Below are 20,780 nucleotides of genomic sequence, written 5' to 3' on the forward strand. Positions count from 1 at the left end.
TCCAGGCCTGTTCCAGAGCCAACTGCACCTGAAGCCAGGAGGGGTGGGGCAGAGTGTGCCCCCGATTGTGAACTCTGCCAGGAAGCCAGGGAAGTCAGAGCCACACAGTAGAGCAGGGAAGAGAGGAAAGAGACCTCTGAGACTTCCCACAACCCCCACTTTATGGATGGGAAAACTGAGGCCCAGAAACAGGGTCCATCACACTAAGCTTTTGGATAAGAAGAGCTAGGAGAGCACCTTCCTGAAGGATTCAGAGGACATCTAGTCTAATCCTTGCCTTTATGGACGGGAAAGTGAGGCCTGGAGGGGAGCAGAGGAGAGGGCTGCTGACCCACTTCAGGTTGTGATGCTAGTTTGTGTCTGTCCTGGGCTTTTTCTGTGCACCAGCCTGCCCCAGTTGGAAGAGGTCAGCTCCTATTGTAGGAACTGCTTAAAGACAGGGGGCTCTGGGACAGGAGGTGGGAGGCCTCCTAGCCTGCTGGTGAGTAAGAACGCTGAGGCAGCAGCCACCGCCGACTGCCCTGTCCTGCTGTGAGTTCCTACTGGTTTCCTTGCTGCTCAGAGCAAGGCCAAGGTGGGAGGCTTATTTATTCCTGTGCTTTTATTTATTCATCTTTTATTCATTCCCATCCTGTCAGTGTATATTGTTTACATTATAAATCATATGTATTCTCACACTCCCTCTTAAGGAAAAGGCCCAAGAATACAGATTGTTGAAAAGCTGTGAATACGGTGGCAGCTGCAGCACTCTTGTCTCCATCCCCCTGCGGGGCCCCCTCCAGGGCTGCAGAAAGCTGTCATTATACCAGACTGAGGGCTGGGACCACCTAGACCTCCCCAAGTACCTACTCACTGCAGCATGCTCCCAACAGAGAATGCATGAGAAGGAAGAGGAATGAGAGTGGATGGCAGTCTGCAGGGAAACCTGAGGATGGCATTTTCCACATGCCTCCTTCCTGAGCTGGCCGGGCTGGGCTGGGGCACCAGCTGCTTGAAGCCATCTGAAGGAATGAGCCACATCCAAGGCAGTCTATAGGAAAGCCTCAAGTCACCAGAGACATAGATTGAAAATGCCAAGGCCAAAGGAGAAGAAGCAGATTTGTGAAGAAGAGATGGAGCCTCAAACTGGTAACCTGGCAGGGCAGGGCATTCAAGCAGAAGCAACTAGGCACAGAAGCAGCAGGCTCAGGAGAGGTCTGCACGGCTATCACAGTTTGCATTTACAGACTGACTTAAGTGGAGGGAGGACCTAAAGTTCTGGCCAGACTGGGATTTGAAGAACTAAGCTAAGCAGATGTGTCTTGCAGCTGTGAGTCTGAGCAAATGGGACATGTATGTCTGAGCAGGAAAAAATTCAGTATTTTAATTGCATATCAAAACATTTGAATATGTCTAAAGCTATACTCAGAGGAAGAGTCATAGCCTTAAACACATTTCTGGACAAGATAAGCAACTAAAAGCTAGTACTACAGGCAAACCCCCTAATTGCAGTGGTTTAACACAATAAAGGTTATTTCTTGTTTGCCTGTTTCAGTTACTTAGCGATGCAGGCTTTTTACAGGATTTTTGCCTTGTAGCTGAGCCACCTAGAATACAAGGCCTACAAGACTGTGGTAAAAGCATAAAGAAGAGGAGGGAGAAAACATATTGGCTCAGTTCAAACTAAACATACATCACTTGTGCTCACAGTCCATCGGCTAGAGCTGCAAATCAAGTGGCTGAAACCAAACTTCAAGGGCTCTGTGATATGTAGGTGAATAGCACATACATTTCCAGTGAGCACTGTCTCAGCCACATGTTAAACAGTAGACAAGAAGCAATTAAAATAAATGACTTAGGCATCCAACTAAACAAACTAGGAAAAAACATCCTAAGAAAAGTTGCAAGAAGAAAATAATAAAAGTAGAAATTAATTCATTAAGAACAACTTATTAACTGCCCAACTGACAAAAAGACTAAAATAAAATAATCAGATTTTAAAAGAAATACTACACAAAACAGGGAAATAACCACAAATAAGTAGAAAATGAAAATAATTATAATTTTCAAATGTTGCAATTACATGCTAATACATTTTTAAAGTTGTGAAATTACTTCTAGAAGCTATTATAAACATTGACTAACCATGTGTTAATAATCATAGAAAGTATTGAGAAAATTGTCAAAAAAGAGATTCTCCTGTATGTATACACACACTTGCATGTACACAAACAGTTTCAGAAGTGAATTTTTTCCAACCTCTGAGGAACAAATAATTCTGGAGTTGAACTGTTCCACTGCATAAAAAGAAAAGGAAGCTCCAGGTTATTTGTAACAAAGATAATAAATTATTGATAGCAAAATAGGACAAGGCACAAAAACAACTATAGATTAATCTCACTTTTGAATAACAAAGCAAAAATCTTAAATAAAACATTAGCAAATAGAACTTAGCATATATTACACGATTATCAAGTGAAATGCATGCCAGAAATGCAAGTGTGATTTTAAATTAGAAAATACAATTTACCATATTAACACATCCAGATATATGTCCTCAAACTAAAAGTTAGCATCATTTTTAATGTTGCTTACTGTTTAACAACAGAATAATTTCTATCAAATTAAAAATAAGACCAGAATATACTCTATCACTACTATTTTTTAACACTGTTGTGCAGTTATAGACTAATTTAAACAGACTGCCTATCTCCACTTCACTTAGTGGTTCTTCCAGGGTTTTATCTTGTTCCTTCATCTGAAGCATATTCCTCTGCCACCTCATTCTAAGTTGTTATTTGTATTTTTATGTCTGTGGTAGGTCAGTTCTATTTCTCTTCTTTGGAAAACTGGCCAACTCTGTAGGAGGCATCCTACACATCCCAGCAGTGCACCCCCATCTTATCCCCCAAGCTATATGCTCTTGGGTTGGGCTTCCTTTGTGGCTCAGAGGGTGAAAGCGTTTGCCTGCAATGCGGGAGACCTGGGTTCGATCCCTGGGTTGGGAAGATCCCCTGGAGAAGGAAATGGCAACCCACTCCAGTATTCTTGCCTGGAAAATCCCATGGATGGAGAAGCCTGGTGGGCTACAGTCCATGGGGTCACAAAGAGTCGGACATGACTGAGCGACTTCACTTCCCCCTGAGAGGGCGGTGTGGGTCCATCTCTTGTGCTGGGCTGACTGTGTGGGTGGTCTGCTGGGCTTGGTTGACCCCTAGTCTGGTTGGTTGCCAGGCTCTGCCTCCTGTGCATGCTGCTGGCTGCTCTTTAGCAGGGCCTGACCACAACGTGGCTGGTTGTGGAAACTTTGGGGACCTGGGGCTAGTGCTGGCTCACTGCTAGGCGGTCAGGGTCCTGAAGACTTTGGGGCTGCTGCCCACCCGCTGGCAGGTAAACCAGGGCCCGGGGTTAGTGCAGGACTGCTGGCAGGCAGAGCTGGTTCCTGGAGTCTGGCTACAGGCCAGGGATTGCTGTTGTTCAGCTGCTCGGTCGTGTCCGACTCTTTGTGACCCCATGGACTGCAACATGCCAGCCCTTCCTGTCCTTCACCATCTCCTGGAGTTTGCTCAAACTCATGTCCATTGAGTCAGTGATGCCATTCAACCATCTCATCCTCTGTCGCCCCCTTCTCCTCCTGCATTCAGTCTTTCCCAGCATCAGGGTCTTTTTCAGTGAGTTGTCTCTTTGCATCAGGTGGCCAAAGTATTGGAGCTTCAGCTTCAGCATCAGTCCTTTCAACAAATATTCAGGGTGGATTGCCTTTCGGATTGACTGCTTTGATCTCGCTGCTGTCTGAGGGACTCTCAAGAGTCTCCTTTAGCACCACAATTCTAATCAGGCCCTGCTGGCCATCAAAGCCACTGTGTCCTGAGGGTTCCTCCCCTCCCCCGTGCCAGACCCCCAGGCTGGGGAGCATGACACAGGGCTCAGAACTCTTACTTCTATGGGAGAACGTCTGCAATATAATTCTTCTCCAGCCTGTGTATTGCCTACCTAGGGGGTATGGGATTTGACCACATTGCAAGTGAACCCCTTCCTACCATCCCACTGTAGTTTCTTTTTTATATTCTTGGATGCAGAACATCTCTGGGGGCAGGCTCCAGTCCTTCCATCAGTAGCTGTTCAGCAGTTAGTTGTCTCCCTAGTGTGCTAGTGAGAAAAGCTGAGCCCAAGTTCCCTCAACTCCACCATCTTTGGGGGCAAAAACTGACCAATACAAATAGCCAAGAGAAATTAATACAAGATAAGATTGGAGAGAAGAGGTAAAATTATGGTTATTTTTAAACAATATGAAAAATCCAGACAATTCAATGGAAACCAAAAATGGTAAGCGACAATTAGAAAATTGACATATAAAATCATATTTTTTCTATGTGAAAAACAAGTTAAAGAAAAACACTGGGGAGAAGTTCACATTCAAATAACAACAAAGAAATACATTTAAGAGGAAATATTCAGAACTATAAACTTCACCTGAGGAATTAAAAGACCAGAATGAATGATACAAATAGTATACTGGTATTTGGCTGGAAAAATTTAATTTTATAAAGATGATAATCATTAATAAATGAATTGATACATTAATTGTGATACCAATGCTAACAATCAGTTTAGAAAATGATTCTAAAGTTAATCTGGAAAAATATATTTGTAAGAATAAGCAGTAAAACTCTGGATAACAAGAGAAAAGAGAATTAATCAGCTCTGCCAGAAAATAAAACATAAAGCTTTGGTAAATAAAACAGTACACTACTGGCATAATAGATGATCATTGGGCTGCTGTCTATGGGGTCGCACAGAGTCAGACATGACTGAAATGACTTAGCAGCAGCAGCAGCAGTATTGGCCCAGAATGGAGAGTCCAGAGAGAAGTCAAAACATATATGTACATTTATAATAAAGGCAGCATTCTGAATCAATGATTAAAATATTGTGTTATTCAATAAAGAGAGCTCATTCACTAGCTAGTCTTTTCTTGGGAGTGGGTGGGAAGGAGGATGGGAAGAAGAAGCAGGATTCCTGCCTCATTCAACTAGCAAAGTAAATTCCAGATGGATCTAATATAACTGTGGAGCACAGAATCATAAAAGTACCAAGAGGAAACATGGATGGATGCTTTTCAAATTCTTAAAGTGAGGAAAGCTTTCTTAAGCATATAACCCCAAAACCTTAGATGAAAGTCTAATAAATCAGGCTATAAACAAGGTGAAATCTCTTCTTCAACGAAATCTGGTTATTTCCAAGCAGCATAGTTTGGAGTGGATATTAGCTTTCTTCTTTGTACCCTGAAGTGTTTCTTAAAATAGACATGTATTAGTTTTATAAAAACAAAATCCCTATCTTTAAAAAAAGTAAATCATTTAGGTCTTTAATCCATTTTGAGTTTATCTTTGTGTATGGTGTTAGGAAGTGTTCTAATTTCATTCTTTTACATTAGCTATCCAATTTTCCCAGCACCATTTATTGAAGAGGCTGTCTTTGCCCCATTGTATATTCTTGCCTCCTTTGTCAAAAATAAGGTACCCATAGGTGCATGGGTTTATTTCTGGGCTTTCCATCTTGTTCCATTGGTCTATATTTCTGTTTTTGTGCCAGTACCATACTGTCTTGATGACTGTAGCTTTGTAGTGTAATCTAGAGTAATGGAAATAAAAGCAAAAGTAAACAAGTGGGACCTGATTAAACTTAAAAGCTTTTGCACAGCAAAGGAAACTATAAGCAAGGTGAAAAGACAACCCTCAGAATGGGAGAAAATAATAGCAAATGAGACAACTGACAAAGATTAATTTCCAAAATATACAAGCAGCTCATACAACTCAAAACCAGAAAAACAAACAACCCAATCAAAAAGTGGGAAAAAGACCTAAATAGACATTTCTTATAAGAAGACATACAGATAGCTAAGAAACACATGAAAAACTGAAAACATTGTTCATTATTAGAGAAATGCAAATCAAAGCTACAATGAGATATCACCTCACAGTGGTCAGAATGGCCATCATCAAAAAGTCTACAGACAATAAATGCTGGAGAGGGTGTGGAGAAAAGGGAACACTCTTGCCCTGTTGGTGGGAATGTAAATTGATGGAGCCACTATGGAAGACGGTATGGAGATTCCTTAAAAAACTAGGAATAAAAACACCATATGACCCAGCAATCCCACTCCTAGGCATATACCCTGAGGAAACCAGAATTGAAAGAGAAACATGTATCCCATTGTTCATTGCAGCACTATTTACAATAGCTAGAACATGGAAGCAACCTAGATGTCCATTAACAGATGAATGGATGAAGAAGTTGTGGTACATATACACAATGGAATATTACTCACCCATACAAAAGAACACATTTGAGTCAGTACTAATGAGGTGGATGAACCTAAAACCTATTATACAGAGTGAAGTGAGTCAGAAAGAGAAAGATATATACCACATTCTAATGCATATATACGGAATCTAGAAAAATGTTTACAGGGCTACAGTGAAGAAACAGACATAGAGAATAGACTTATGGACATGGGGAGAGGGGAGAAGAGGGTGAGATGTATGGAAAGAGTAACATGGAAACTTACATTGCCATATGTAAAATAGATAGCCACCGGGAATTTACCGTGTGGCTCAGGAAACTCAAACAGGGGCTCTGTATCAACCTAGAGGGGTGGGATGGGGAGGAGATGGGGGGAGGTTCAAAAGGGAGGGGGTATATGTATGCCTATGGTGGATTCATGTTGAGGTTTGAGAGAAAACAGCAAAATTCTATAAAGCAATTATCCTTCAATAAAAAATAAATAAATTAAAAAAAAATTTAAAAATAAAAAGCAAATCAAACAATTAAAACAAATGATCACTTTGACATGTCAAGAATTAAAAGCAACCATATAAAAAATGAACTCAAAATAGATAATATACATAGACATAAAACTATAAAACATATAGAAGAAAACAAAGGAGAAAATCTGCTTGAACTTGAGTTAGGCAAAGAGTTCCTGATATAAAATCCAAAGGACAACTCAGAAGAGAAAATATTGATAACTTGGAACTTATCAAAATTAGAAACTTTTTCTCTGTAAAGGATACTTTTAAAAGAAGAAAAATATCAGCCACAGGTTGGCAGGAAATATTTGCAAATCATATACCAGGTAAATGGCTTGTACCCAGAATATGAAAAGAATTCTGAAAACTCAACAATAAGAAAGCAATATAACTGTTTAAATGGCAAAAGTTTTAGATAGACACTTTACCAAATAATCACATGAAAGGATGTGCTTTCAATACCACTAGTCATTAGATAAATATAAATTCAAAATATCATGACACTCTAATATATACAGATTAGAGTGGATAAAATTAAAAGAGAAAAACTGACAATACCAACTGCTGATGAGGCTGTGGAGCAACTAGAACTCTCACACATTTCTGGTATAAAAGCAAAATAATTCCACCTTCTGGAAAACCTAGTGTAGCAGTTTCTCAGAATCCCATTTCTTTGTATTCATCATAGAGAAATGAAAACCATGTTCACACAAAAACCCGTACACAAATGCTGATAGCAACATTTCTTAATCACCAAAAACTGAAAATAACTCAAGTGTCCTTCTATGGGTGAATAGCTAAAAAGTGTTATATCCACATAAGAGAATACCACTCAGCAACAAAAAGCAATGAACTATGATACACAAACTTGGATGAATCTCAAATGCATTTGGCTAAGTGAAAGAATTCAGTCTCAAAAGATTACTGCCTGGTTCCATTTATAAGACATTCTAAAAAAGGCAAAAACATAGAAACAGAAAACAAATGAGTAGTTGCCGGGAGAAGGTATAGAGTGAGATCTGAAAACAAAGATGCAGCACATGGGAATTCTCTGGAATGCTGGAACTGTATCCTGAGGTGGTAGTTATAAGAATCTACGTTCCCTGGTAGATCAGACAGTAAAGAATCCACCTGCAATCTGGGAGACCTGGGTTCGATTCCTGGTTTGGGAAGATTCCCTGGTGAAGGGAATGGCAACCCACTCCAGTATTCTTGCTTGGAGAATCCCATGGACAGAGGAGCTTGGCAGGCTATAGTCCATGAGATCTCAAAGACTCAGATACAGCTGAGTGACTAAACACACACATACACACACACACACACACACACACACACACACACACACCTGTAAAAACTCATAGCAACAAAAGTGAATTTTACATCTATCAATTTTTAAAAACAAACAAACAAACCCATGATTCAGTTTTCCACATTCAAAGCCCTGATGGAAATGAACAGCTGTATCAACCCAGGAAGTGAGGGAGAGTATAAAGATCTATAGGGACCAAGACTTTATAAAAACACGAGATTATAGCCTTGTGGTGGCAATAGTTTATCCATCCACATAGCTGCATCAGTTTCATAAGAAAAACAAAAACAAAAGAAGACCACCCAAATAATTACAATTTCAAAAAGTACTGAAAGCAAGGGCTATTGAGGAGAGTTTCTGCTACTTACCAGTTTTGGCACCCAATTTATTTCTGCCTTTTGTTTTGATCACATAATAGTCAGAACATTCTGATGCTAGAGGAATGTAGTGAAAATGACAATATATTTTAAGTTCACCTTACAACCTCAGGATAATCTTCAATTAACCTGTTTCAGAAGCTTGAAAGTAAACAGTAGAAAACTTTTTTCAATAGAGAATCACCAAAGTTATCTGTTTGCATTCCTTATTGAATAAAGTGTCACAAATGAAGAACTCCAAACTTATCATCTTTTATGAACACATTTATAAGAAGTCCAAATACATTTATATCAATGGCAGAAGAATGAAGAATCTTTATCCTCAGGCTATACTTCTTTTGAATGAGTTAACCTGACAGTGCTCATTAACACATCAGAAATTGTCATTGTATTCAAATTTAATGTATACTGCATTCAGGTCTGTTCTATTCTCAAATAGTTAAAAATATATTTAAAAATAAAATTCAGAACCCTCATCGAAGGAAGCCCTGCAGCACCTGAATTTCTACAGAACATCGTTATAAACCACCCAGCCACAGCACGGGGCTTCCTGGATGGCTCAGTGGTAAAGAATCTGCCTGCCAATGCAGGAGACACAGGTTTGATCCCTGGGTAGGGAAGATCCCCTGGAGCAGGAAATGGCAACCCACTCCAGTATTCTTGCCTGGAGAATCCTGTGGACAGAGGAGCTTGGCAGGCTACAGTCCATAGAGTTGCAAAGAGTCAGACATGACTGAGCATGCACGCATGCCCCCTAACCCCCACCCCAGCCACAGCATGATATACACCATTTAAGTCAAACATGAGAATGTGGATAATCAGTCATTCCGTGTAAACCTGTTACCACTTTATTTACTCAGCTGTGGTTTTCAACTGGTATATAATAGGCATATAAACTGATTTCCAGTCAATTTAGTTTTCCCAAAACACATCTTCATTCATTCATCCGAAGATTACTGAAGTTTGCCATGTGCCAGGTACTGTTCTAGAAACTGGTTATGCAAGCAAGCATAACTTGCAAAGCAAGCAAACTCCCTGCCCTCATGCAACTTGTACTCTAGAGGTGAGGGCAGGAGACAACCAAAAGTATTTACTAAAAAGCTGAAGAATGTGATAAGTTGATGTTAGATATTGAATGCACTCCGTGGCTTCAGTCACGTCTGATTCTATGCAATTCTATGGATTGTAGCACGCCGGGCTCCTCAGTCCATGGGATTCTCCGTGCAAGATTACTGCAGTGGGTTGCTGTGCCCTTCTCATAGACTGAATATGTCCCCCTGAAATTCATATGTTGAAACCTAACCCTCTATGTGATGGTATTTGGACGTGGAGACTTCGGGAGGTAATTAAATCATGAGGGTGATGAGCTTCATTAGTGAGATTAGTGCCTTTATAAAAGAGACCCCCAAAGAGGTCCCTTGACTCTTCCTCCCCGTGAGAACACAGAAAAGACAGATATCCATGAACTAGGAAGCAGGCTCTCACTAGACACCAAATCTGCCAAGGCCAAGGCCCTGTTCTCAGAGCTACAATCTCCAGAGCTGTGAGAAATAGAGTTCTGTTGTTTCAAAGTCTCTGGAACTTTCTTACAGCAGCGCGAAAAGACTAAGACAAGTGGCATAGAGGAAAATAAAGCAGAACAGGGGCTAAGGAGTGTTTTTCTTTAAAAAGATTGGCCAGGGAAAGTCTTACTGATAAAAGTGACATTTGAGCATAGACTTGAAAGCGGTGAGGGGTCAAGCCATGCAGATATCTGGGGCAAGACCATCCCAGCAGGGAACACAGTGCAAGGGTTCAGGGTGACAGTGCCCAGGCACACGTGAGTGACAGCAAGGAGGCCAATGTAGCTGGAAGAGACTCTCAGGAGATGTGCTAAGAAAGGTGAGGATATTTATGAACCTGGGCTGCTTGGGACCCCTAACCTCATAGCAGGATCTAATCCCTCTCTTGGCCTCTTCCCTTGAGGGATCACCATCCTCCCATGCATTTGGGAGAAACAGAATTTGTCTTAAGTGCATTCTTGACCAGACACACTGCAGCCTGCTTCTCTGCATTCTGCTGAGTAGCCTGCAGCCCTCCATTCACAGTGCTTCAGGTCACCTTGGCTGTTGTTGTTTAGTCACTAAGTTGTGACCGACTCTTTGCAATTCCATGGACTACAGCCTGCCAGGCTCCTCTGTCTGTGAGATTTCCCAGGCAAGAATACTGGAGTGGGTTGTCATTTCCTTTTCCAGGGGATCTTCCAGACCCAGGGATCGAAACCACATCTCTTGAGTCTCCTGCATTGGCAGGCAGATTCTTTACCACTGAGCCACCAGGGATTAGAATTCTCCCCTGATAAAATGCTGCTACCTCTGCCCTGGCCTTACAAAATGACATGTCCCTGCTCAAAGCATCAATGACACAGACATGGTATGTCATAGACTTTTCTAAAGGCTTGAAGAAATCATAAGAGGAATCAATGCAGGAGGAAAATTAGGATATCACCATACTAAATCCATTGTCTACCAGGCATTGCCCATCCCAGGAGTTCTTTCCCAGCTAATTCTCTATTAACCCAAGCTCCTCCACAAATCACCAACCTTCAAACATTGTTTTCTTTTACCCAGACCTGAGGCTATCAAATTCCTGTCTCTGGGCCACCAGAAAGAGTCCTGAATTTTACAATATAGCAACCTCTCATTGAAAGAAAACACCACTTGAATTTATTCGGAAAAGCCCCTTGGTCTTCATTGTTTGGAGTTCAGACTACCCTCTGGGCCTTGCCTGTGCCTAACCAAAAGTTTCATGGAAGCATTTTTCCTCTGTCAAGATCAAGTCTTCTGCCATGCCCAAAACACACACACATCTGCTGGCAACTTTTCTAAAAATGGCAACATTTTACTTCTAGGATGCTTGATACAATTAAAACATGTTATATGTGATGGAAAACAGAAAAAAAGTAGCAGCTGCATTACTAAACATTCAGAAAACTAAGATCATGGCATCTGGTCCCATCACTTCATGGCAAATAGATAGGGAAACAGTGGAAACAGTGGCTGACTTTATTTTGGGGGGCTCCAAAATCACTGCAGATGGTGACTGTAGCCATGAAATTAAAAGATGCTTACTCCTTGGAAGGAAAGTTTTGACCAACCTAGGCAGCATATTAAAAAGCAGAGACATTACTTTGCCAACAAAGGTCCGTCTAGTCAAGGCTATGGTTTTTCCAGTAGTCATGTATGGATGTGAGAATTGGACTATACAGAAAGCTGAAGTGCCGAAGAATTGATGCTTTTGAACTGTGGTGTTGGAGAAGACTCTTGAGAGTCCCTTGGATTTCAAGGAGATCCAATCCTTTAGGAGTCCATCCTAAATGAGGTAAGTCCTGAGTGTTCATTGGAAGGACTGATGTTGAAGGTGAAGCTCCAATACTTTGGCCACCTGACGCGAAGAGCTGACTCATTTGAAAAGACTCTGATGCTGGGAAAGATTGAAGGCAGAAGCAGAAGGGGACGACAGAGGATGAGATGGTTAGATGGTATCACTGACTCAATGGACATGAGTTTGAGTAAACTCCGAGAGTTGGTGATGGATGGACAGGGAGGCCTGGCATGCTGTGGTCCATGGGGTAGCAAAGAGTTGGACACGACTGAGAGACTGAACTGAACTGAACATTACTAAAATGTTTTAATTTCTCTTAGAAGGAAAGAAGAATTTTTAGATAGAAAGTGTCTTTATATTTTTTTGAATGCACTGCTTGGCATGTAGGATCTTAGCTTGCCAACCAGGAAGCATGGAGTCTTAACCACTGGACTTCCAGGGAAGTTCCCAAAGTGTCTTAATATATAACACTAATATATTTGTCTTTATAGCAGTGCAATCATAAAACACAGTGTAAAATGTTTCTTTGGCGGATGGGGCTTTCAACAGTCAGTCCTACTGTAACCACGCAGCCAGTCAGAGCTGCCATGACTTGAAGCTTAACTGGGCATTCATGCTGAGAAGTCTGTCTAAGCCACTCAGATTTGGAAACAAAATGACAGCAAAACCAATGTGATCCTTAAAAAAATAGAATAATATTTAATTGCTTGTTGTTAGTGATCAATAAGAAGACAGTAAGGCTATAGTTATTGATTACATAAATAACTCCCAGTGAGAGAGAAAGTGGACATCAATCCAATCAAATTATGAAAAAAGACAAAAGAGAGGGAATTAGCTAGAATTAAACTGACTTCTTTATGACTCCCTTCTAGGCTCTAGGTCATTGAGCCATGGGCATTTCTGGAAGCAGGTTAGACTTTGAATAATAATTATAGGCACTTAATAATAATAGTAGCAGTCATGGTAGTAGCATTTAAACTGAAGCAAGCTCTATTCTAAATGTTTTGCACGCAAAGTCACTTGTTGGTTGCAAGAGTCATGATACTTTCAGTTTCAAGAGATGGAAGGCCAACTCAAGCAAGCTGAACACACACCAAAATATTGGTAGATATGGTGGGAAGGGTTCAGGACAGCTCAAGAAATCAGAGGAGCAGGAGCAAGGAGAGTCCTCGGGTAGAACCAGGCTCAACACCACCAAGTTCTGTCTATCCACCCCGTTTCTTCTCATTTCCTCTGGTTTCACTCTCCTCCTTCAGACAACCCTATTCCACACAGTGGAGAATAGTTACCTGGAAACTCCAACCGTGCATCTATCTTAGTTTGGGCTCCCCCAAAGCAGACCCCAAGGCAAGAGTTTGGGTGCACTGCTCTACTGGGGAGATGATCTCAAGAAGTATCATGAGGGAGTGGGGAAGTGAGACAAAGGAGGACAGCTCCCACATGGATGTATGGATGAGCAGTTACAGCTGGAGTGGAGCCCAATCCCACTGGGAGGCCTCAGAAGGAATGTGTGGAGAACACCTCAGATTGTCCACCTGGAGCAAGGAGGCTGAGACATGGATCTACCTACCAGCTCCTTTCCTTCATTGTTTGAGGGTTGCTCTGGGAATGGGAGCTCTCTAGCAAGCCTAGCTTGCTCCCCAAGCCAGAGAATGGCCTTATGCAGAGAGACACAGAGATACCCAAATGATGTATAGGAACTTCAGCAGATGACCTCAAGAGTCACCGTATCAAGGGATTTAGTGGCACACTTGTGATATCCACAACAACTCCTTCCAGTGCCATGGCCCCCAGAGCAGTGTGGAGCTGCCTCTCTTCCGGCTCCAGGTCCAGCAAGCCCTGGAGGAACCCTGATCTAGCTGGCTTAGGTCACATGCCCATGATGGACCAGACATAGGGCCAGCAGAGGGCTGCTTCCTAGGAAGGTGAGGAGCTTCAGCTCTTGGAATGGGAAAGGTTTCCTTGGTCCTTTCCTCCATCCTCTTCAGTTACCAAAAGCCATTCACTACTCAAGGACCAAGTCGTAAGGAGAAAGTCACTGACAGACACAAAACTGCCTGGTTCGCCAGTTTTCACCAACTTGATCTCCCTGTAGAAAGAAAACAGTCATTATCAAAAAGCCAATTGTCGTTCTGCCTCTTTAGAAAAATTCCCATTAAAGATAAAGCAAATTTTAATTAGATTAAGTATCCAATTACTGTAATTACATTTTTTAAAAATTCACATCATGAAGATGACCCTTTTTAAAAGGGTTACAGGAATAATTAGTGTATTCATATTAACTAAAATGTATTGGATAATATTTATACCCAGAAGACAAAGTACATTACACACATTTCACCTTTGGGGAAAGCCTGCAAATGTTTTGGCAGTGGCATGAATATTTATAGGCAAGAGTGTGCTTTAGCAAGATTATGTGAGGAAGCATTTAAATGCTCACCAATTTTTACCCAGGGGTAAAGTATACAGAAAATGTAATGCACAGATTATGGATATGCAAAGTGTGACTTTAGTGGGGAATTTCTATCAGTTTGCTTAATTAATTGAAGCCAAAGACTATTTCTTCTCATTGAAGGCAGAAAGGCCCAAGGTATCCAACTGTGACCTCTTTCTGCTCTGTGTCACCAGAGGCAGGGGCCAGTGAGGAGCACGATAGCAAAGCAGTAAGGACACTCTCACCTCGACCCCTCGCCACCAGGAAGTCTGGATCTTCATGCCCTTGACCTTTACCTATGCATCCCCAGTTGGGTAAAGCTTCAGGGTGAGGAATATGGGCCTTCTAGAAGCTTCCTCCCTATCCATTTCCCTGCAAAACCATCTACCCTTTCCCAATTCCAATTTGTTTTCACTGGATTTACTTTGAGCTGTAGCTCTTACTGCTGTTTTTGTCTCACATATAGTTGCCTTCCAGGTTCCATCACGTGTGTTAGCTCACAGGAGGGAGAAAGGGGAGGGTGGTGACATAGACTCCATTTCACAGGTGAGAAAACTGGTGCTCTGAAGTTTGGAATAGCCCCCAGAGGTAGCTGGAAATAACTCCACAGAACTAACCTTGAAAGGGAGCTGCCACTGGCCCCAAACCTGCAGGGCCACCGCTCTGTCTTTAAGAAGCTACATAGGGCCCCCACCAACTGCAGGAATATCCTCTTCTGCTACCACCTACAGCCATCAAAAAAAAAAAAAAAAAAAGACAGCCTAGAGACAATCCCAGTGGTCCAGTGGTTAAGAATCCACCTTCCAATGCAGGGGACTCAGGTTCAGTCCCTAGTCAGGAAATTAAAATCAGCCATGGGGCAACTAAGCCCACCTGCAGCAACTACTGAGTGCACGCTCTAGAGCCCCTATGCCACAGTGAAAGATGCTGCATGCCGCAGCTAAGATCCCAAGCAGCCAAGTAAGTAAATATATATATATACATAAATATGTATGTGTGTGTATATATATATGTATCATAATGTATAGGTGTGACATACCTATACATTATGATACATATATATACACACATACATATTTTAAAAAGCAGCCCAGGCTGCTGTTGTTGACGTTTCCTCTCATAGATAACTTCCAAACTGAAATCTGGGTTCATCTGACTGGGAAACAGAGTTACGTACCTGCACCCCAGTGGCCAGGGGAAATACAGTTTGTTGGATTCAACATTGAGAAAATGAGGTTCTCAATGTGGATAACATCTGACAAAGAAAGAGTATTCAAAAGGTGTTTATCAAATCTCCTTATCCCTGATAGAAATTTCATCCATCTCTCAAGGCCCTGGTCCAATATAGCCTCTCCCGTGGGTCCTGTCCCATCTCTTGCCTGCCTCCATTAGCCTTTCCACTCTGTGCTTTGGAGTTACATGCCTTCCTCCCTTCTGCTCAGTGTTCTGGATATTTGGGTCTCACTTCCCTGCTCACCACCCTGATTTCTGCCTTTAATAAGGTCTGTGACTCTACAGTGGGGCTGCCATGGTTTCTTTTTTTTTTTTTGCATGGTTTCTTATGGGCTCTTTTTAAAATTGTTTTCAGAGGCCAAGGTACAGCCTTGGAATCTCCCCTGGGACAAAGAAGCCTCAAAAATAGAAGAATTACATTTTCAGAAATAGCCAAAGTCACTGTATTAAAGTTCCCCAGAGAAACAGAGCTAATGGTGTACTGCTGAGCACATAGTTCACTCTGACTCCATCTCCTATCCTTGACTTCCCAAACTTTCTCCTTACTGTGCTTTCTGGATTCAGGATCTGTCATCAAAAAAAAAAAAAAAAATCAAGTTTGAAAATCACTAATATAAGTCACAGAAGTAAGTCAACAGCTTATTGACAGCAGGCTAAACATTAGGCTATGATCAATGACTATGAATATGACTTAAGGCCGAGTGACTTTTTGATGTCCCTCATGGAGGAACAATTCAGGCTCCCCAGGCGGGCTCAGTTGGAAGCAGCTACAGTTAAGTGTCTCCAGCTGCAGGGCCTTGAGGGACTCATATCAGGGAGCCCTGCTGATCATCACAAAGCAGAATGGAAATAGATTCCAAGGAGGAGGCAAAGAGAGCTCCCCTCTTTTGGGGCCTAAGGCTGAGAGAGCCCCTCTTAACCACTTACTGCACGTCAGAGGAAGGTAGGTTCTCTTCCCTGGATCTTGTGGCCCATGAGCAGTTTGTTTCTGTTCTGAAATTGGGTGTTAAGAAAGACGAAAGGAGGTAAATCAGGAGTATTGGGAAGGTAGTTATCACGAAGGTAAGAATTCCAGCAACATAGGAGGAGCTGCTAGGGAACAATTTACAAGTTCCTCTGCAGTGGGACTGCAGGTGAAAGGGAAAAAAGTTTGTTCTGAGTGTAAAACCATAAGCAATAGAATTAGACCAAGTAGTTACTGATAGCGCTTCCCAGGTGGTGCTAATGGCAAAGAACCCACCTGCTAATGGAGGAGGCTTAAGAGATGTGGGTTTAATCCCTGGGTGGGAAGATCCCCTGGAGGACGGCATGACAACCCATGTCAGTATTCTTGCCTGGAGAATCCCATGGACAGAGGAGCCTGGGGGGCTACAGTCTATTGGGTCGCAAAGAGTTGGGCACTTCTGAAATGACTTTGCATGCATGCAGTTACTGATAAGAACTGGCATATATTCAGTAAGTTCTGTATAAACATCAATGTATTTTTGTACATAAAGCACTTAGAAGTATGCCTCTGAGTGGTTACTGCGGCCATTGCTTGTTGTTTAATTGCTAAGTCATGTCCGACTCTTTGTGACCCCGTGGACTGTAGCCCACCACGCCTCTCTCTCCATGGGATTTTCCAGACAAGAATACTGGAGTGGGTTGCCACTTCCTTCTCCAGGGGATCGTACTGACCCAGGGATCGAACCCACATCTCCTGCATTGCATCCTTTACCACTGAACTACCAGGAGAGCCCCCCACCACTGCTACACCTACTCTAAAAACCAACTACAACTCCTTAAAGAGAAGGTCATCTGACTGCTCGTTATACTCTCTGTTCCTGTCACCTTCCAGTGTCTTCTCTCATTCAACTTTAACACCTAAGTCACTGTCTTCTTTTCCATCCCACTTTTGTCATAATACTTGGTAACTTCAATAAAAGGGTGTAACCCAAGTTTCCACTGTGGCTTATCATTTACATGAGCGTTCTGGCTGATGTCATCTTCTCCCAGACTTCATTTACAATTGATGGACTGATCATTTCTATTTTTATTTCCAGTCCAAACATCTTTTCTGAGCTTCAGACCCATCTATCCAACTGGATAGCTACCTCCAGGCTCCTCTGTCCATGGGATTCTCCAGGCAAGGATACTGGAGTGGGTTGCCATGCCCTTCTCCAGAGCATCTTCCCAGCACAGGGACTGGATCCACAAGTTTGCCTGCATTTGCAGGCAGATTCTTTACCACTTGCACCACCTGCGAAGCCCACCTGGACACTTCATGGACCCTCAAACTCAACTTGTCAAAATCTGAACTCATCTTTCTCACAAATCTGATTCTTCTGCTCTCAAAATCTTGTTATATGAAGTCAATGTCTATCCAATCACCCAAGCAAGAATTTGGGGTAATCTGAGATTCCTCTGTGTCTCTTAGAAGATACATCCTATCAGTCATCATCTTCCTAAGACGCATCTGCTCTCTGTGAGCCCAGAGCTTCTCTGGTTTCAGAAAGCAAAACTGGTAGTTAAAGAAGGCAAGTCCTGGAGTAAGCATGTGTGCTCAGTCATGTCCAATTCTTTGAGACCCCATGGAGTGTAGCCCACCAGGCTCTGTCCACGGGATTTTCCAGGCAAGAATACTGGAGTGGGTTGCCATTTCCAGGAGTAAGCCTGCCTGGATTCAAATAAAAGCTTCCAATGTATATTGTGCAGTTGTGGGCAAGTCACTTCAGCTTTTTGTTCCTTAGTTTTCTCATATGTAAAGTGGGTAAATAATAATATTTCTTACTTCTTAAAGTTAACAGAATCAATTGTCATGATATAAAAAATACCTGGACAATAGGAAAAGCTCAATAACTTTTAGTACTATTGATGACATCAATAATGATGATGCCCGAGTGATGCTAGCAGGGGCATCCCCCTGGCTGCAATAATTGAGGACTTGGAGGATATCAACTGCTTCTTCACAGACTTTCAACCAATCTTTCTTCATTCAATCCCACTCTACATCTTTGCCTTTAAAGGAACTCAGTACTTTCAATTCCTAAGAATTTATAGGTTCTGAAAGTCAACTTGGTTTGCTTCTTAGAGTCTTTCTCTCTGTAGGCACTTCACTTTTTATTCTCTAAACCCGCACTGTTCAATATGGTAGCCTCTAGGCATATGGCTACTAAGTCATTGAAATGTGAGTGACTAGTGTTACACATGTGGAAATGATAATATTTGGGACATTTTGGGTTAAATAAATTAATTCCATCTGTTTATTTTCACTTTTTAAATGTGTGGCTACTAGAAAATTTTAAATTATTGCTTTACTGAAAATTTTGTTCTGGTTTTTAATCCAAACAAAGTGTTTGACCAACCCAATACATAAGTAACTGGCATTTTATTTCTATTGGATAATGTTGCATCTTATAGAAACTTTGACATTTTTATCTGCTGTCACGGTTTTTCCCTTCTCTTTAGTATTTTAGTTGATACACTTTTTTTCACTTTTGTGAGGTGTCTGGAGAAAGCAAAGATAAATGTGTGTGCTCCATCTGCCATGAGTGTGTGCACATGAAGTTGCTTCAGTTGTGTCCAACTCTGCGACCCCAGGGACTATAGGCTCCTCTATCCATGGGATTTTCCAGGCAAGAATACCATAGTGGGTTGCCATTTCCTATTCGTGGGGATCTTCCTGGCCCAGGGACCAAACCTGCATCTTTTATATCTCCTGCATTGGCACGAACACCATAGTGGTACTCCTGCACCACTAGGAGCACCTGGGAAGCCCTTCATCTGCCATATTTAACTGGGAATTATATCTAAGCTTCTCATAACCTAGTTCCTGCTTATATTGCCTTATCACTTTATGTCACTGACCCTAAATGAATTACAACCAAAATGAATTACTAATAGTTTTCACAGCACATAAGGAAGCTTCAAGCTTTCATGCCTTTGCTTTCTTTGCAACCTTTTCCTGGACTATCCTTCGAACTCCTCTCACCTGTCTGCCTAGTAACTTCCTCATTCTTTAAACACTCACTCTAATTTCACCTACTTTCAGAAGCTCTTGCCTTATTTCTCCTCCTTTCAGTGAACTGAGTGATCCAGAGTCCGGAATACTTGCTGCATTTTCTTGTTTCTATGATTATCTACCCTACAGGGAACCTATGTTATTCATCAGACTCTGTAGTGCCATTTCTGTGATTGATACCAAGTAAGAACCAAAAGAATGTTTGTTAAAGAAATTCATAAGGACAGTGACAAGGACTGTGGGGACACAGAGGAAGGAGAAGCTGGCTAAAAATGTTTCATGAAGGCAGTACTTTCAGCTATTCTTCAGAGAAGTTTTTAGCAGTGGAGATGTGTTAGGAATTTTCCAGGCAGTGTGAGCAGGATAAAGCAAAGATTCCCGGAAAGCAAGAAATATGTTAGGGAAATAGCAAATGATCTAGTTTGAACGGTGCATTGGTAAAGCCAGATCAGGGAGGGCCTTGAGGTCACAGAAAGCAGTTGGACCTTTATATGAGAATAAAGGGGAGTTTTTCAAAGATTTGAAGCTATGGAGAGCTTTAAACGCATTACACCTAAGTTTTAGCATTATCACCTTGGGCTGCAGATGGAGAATGAATGCGCGAGGCCTGAGGGGCTGGAAGCTTAACCAGTTAATTGATGGGCGGTTGAGGAGGGGAGTGAGCAGTGTAGTGATGGGGATGAAAGGAAGGGCGCGGCCAACCGTAGTTTAGGTGTAGAACGCCCCTGTGGGCGTGGGTTACAGGGAGGAGTTTCTAGCTGGTACGAATGAGAGGGCGCGGGTACCATTCAGCGCACCTGGGGACCGCGCGGGAGGAGCGAGTCAGCCCCACGCGCCGCGCTCGCGTGTCCCTCGCGCGGCGCCGTCCGCGCAGCGCTCGGTGGGGTCGGCGGAGGCCGCGGGCGCTGCGGTTCCGGTTCCGGCGGGAGCCCGCACCTGCGGCGGGGGTGGGCGGTCATGGCGTACTCCACGGTGCAGAGGGTGGCCCTGGCCTCGGGCCTCGTCCTGGCTGTGTCGCTGCTGCTGCCCAAGGCCTTCCTGTCCCGCGGAAAGCGGCAGGAGCCGCCGCCGGCGCCCGAAGGTAGGCGCGGGCCGGGCCCGCCACCCCGAGCCGCAGGGCGAGCTCGAGCGCCGAGATCCCTGCTGGAGGGAGGGCCGCGGGGGGTCTCCGGCCCCGCGGAGTTTGGGAGGTGCCAAGCGCTAGGGTCCTCTTGGCCCCAGCGGGCAGCGGCCGGACCAGATCCCTCCAGGCCTTCCCCTGCAGGAGCGCGCG

General features: G+C 42.8%; 1 protein-coding gene across 3 annotated transcripts in view; it reads left to right on the forward strand.

Annotated features, from left to right (window-relative positions):
- Positions 1-20,379: 20,379 nt before the first annotated feature.
- Positions 20,380-20,780, forward strand: part of RIC3 (RIC3 acetylcholine receptor chaperone) — a 63,548-nt gene continuing 63,147 nt past the window's right edge. Inside the window, exon 1 of one of the 3 annotated variants that reach the window (XM_043903964.1) lies at positions 20,380-20,588. In XM_043903964.1, the coding sequence (XP_043759899.1) occupies positions 20,465-20,588 (124 nt within the window). In that variant the 5' untranslated portion in view covers positions 20,380-20,464. The remainder of the gene's footprint in view (positions 20,589-20,780) is intronic. The other 2 variants (XM_043903947.1, XM_043903957.1) reach the window with 2 other exon arrangements.

The sequence above is a fragment of the Cervus elaphus genome, chromosome 1 (genome assembly GCF_910594005.1).
Source record: "Cervus elaphus chromosome 1, mCerEla1.1, whole genome shotgun sequence".
NCBI lineage: Eukaryota > Metazoa > Chordata > Mammalia > Artiodactyla > Cervidae > Cervus > Cervus elaphus.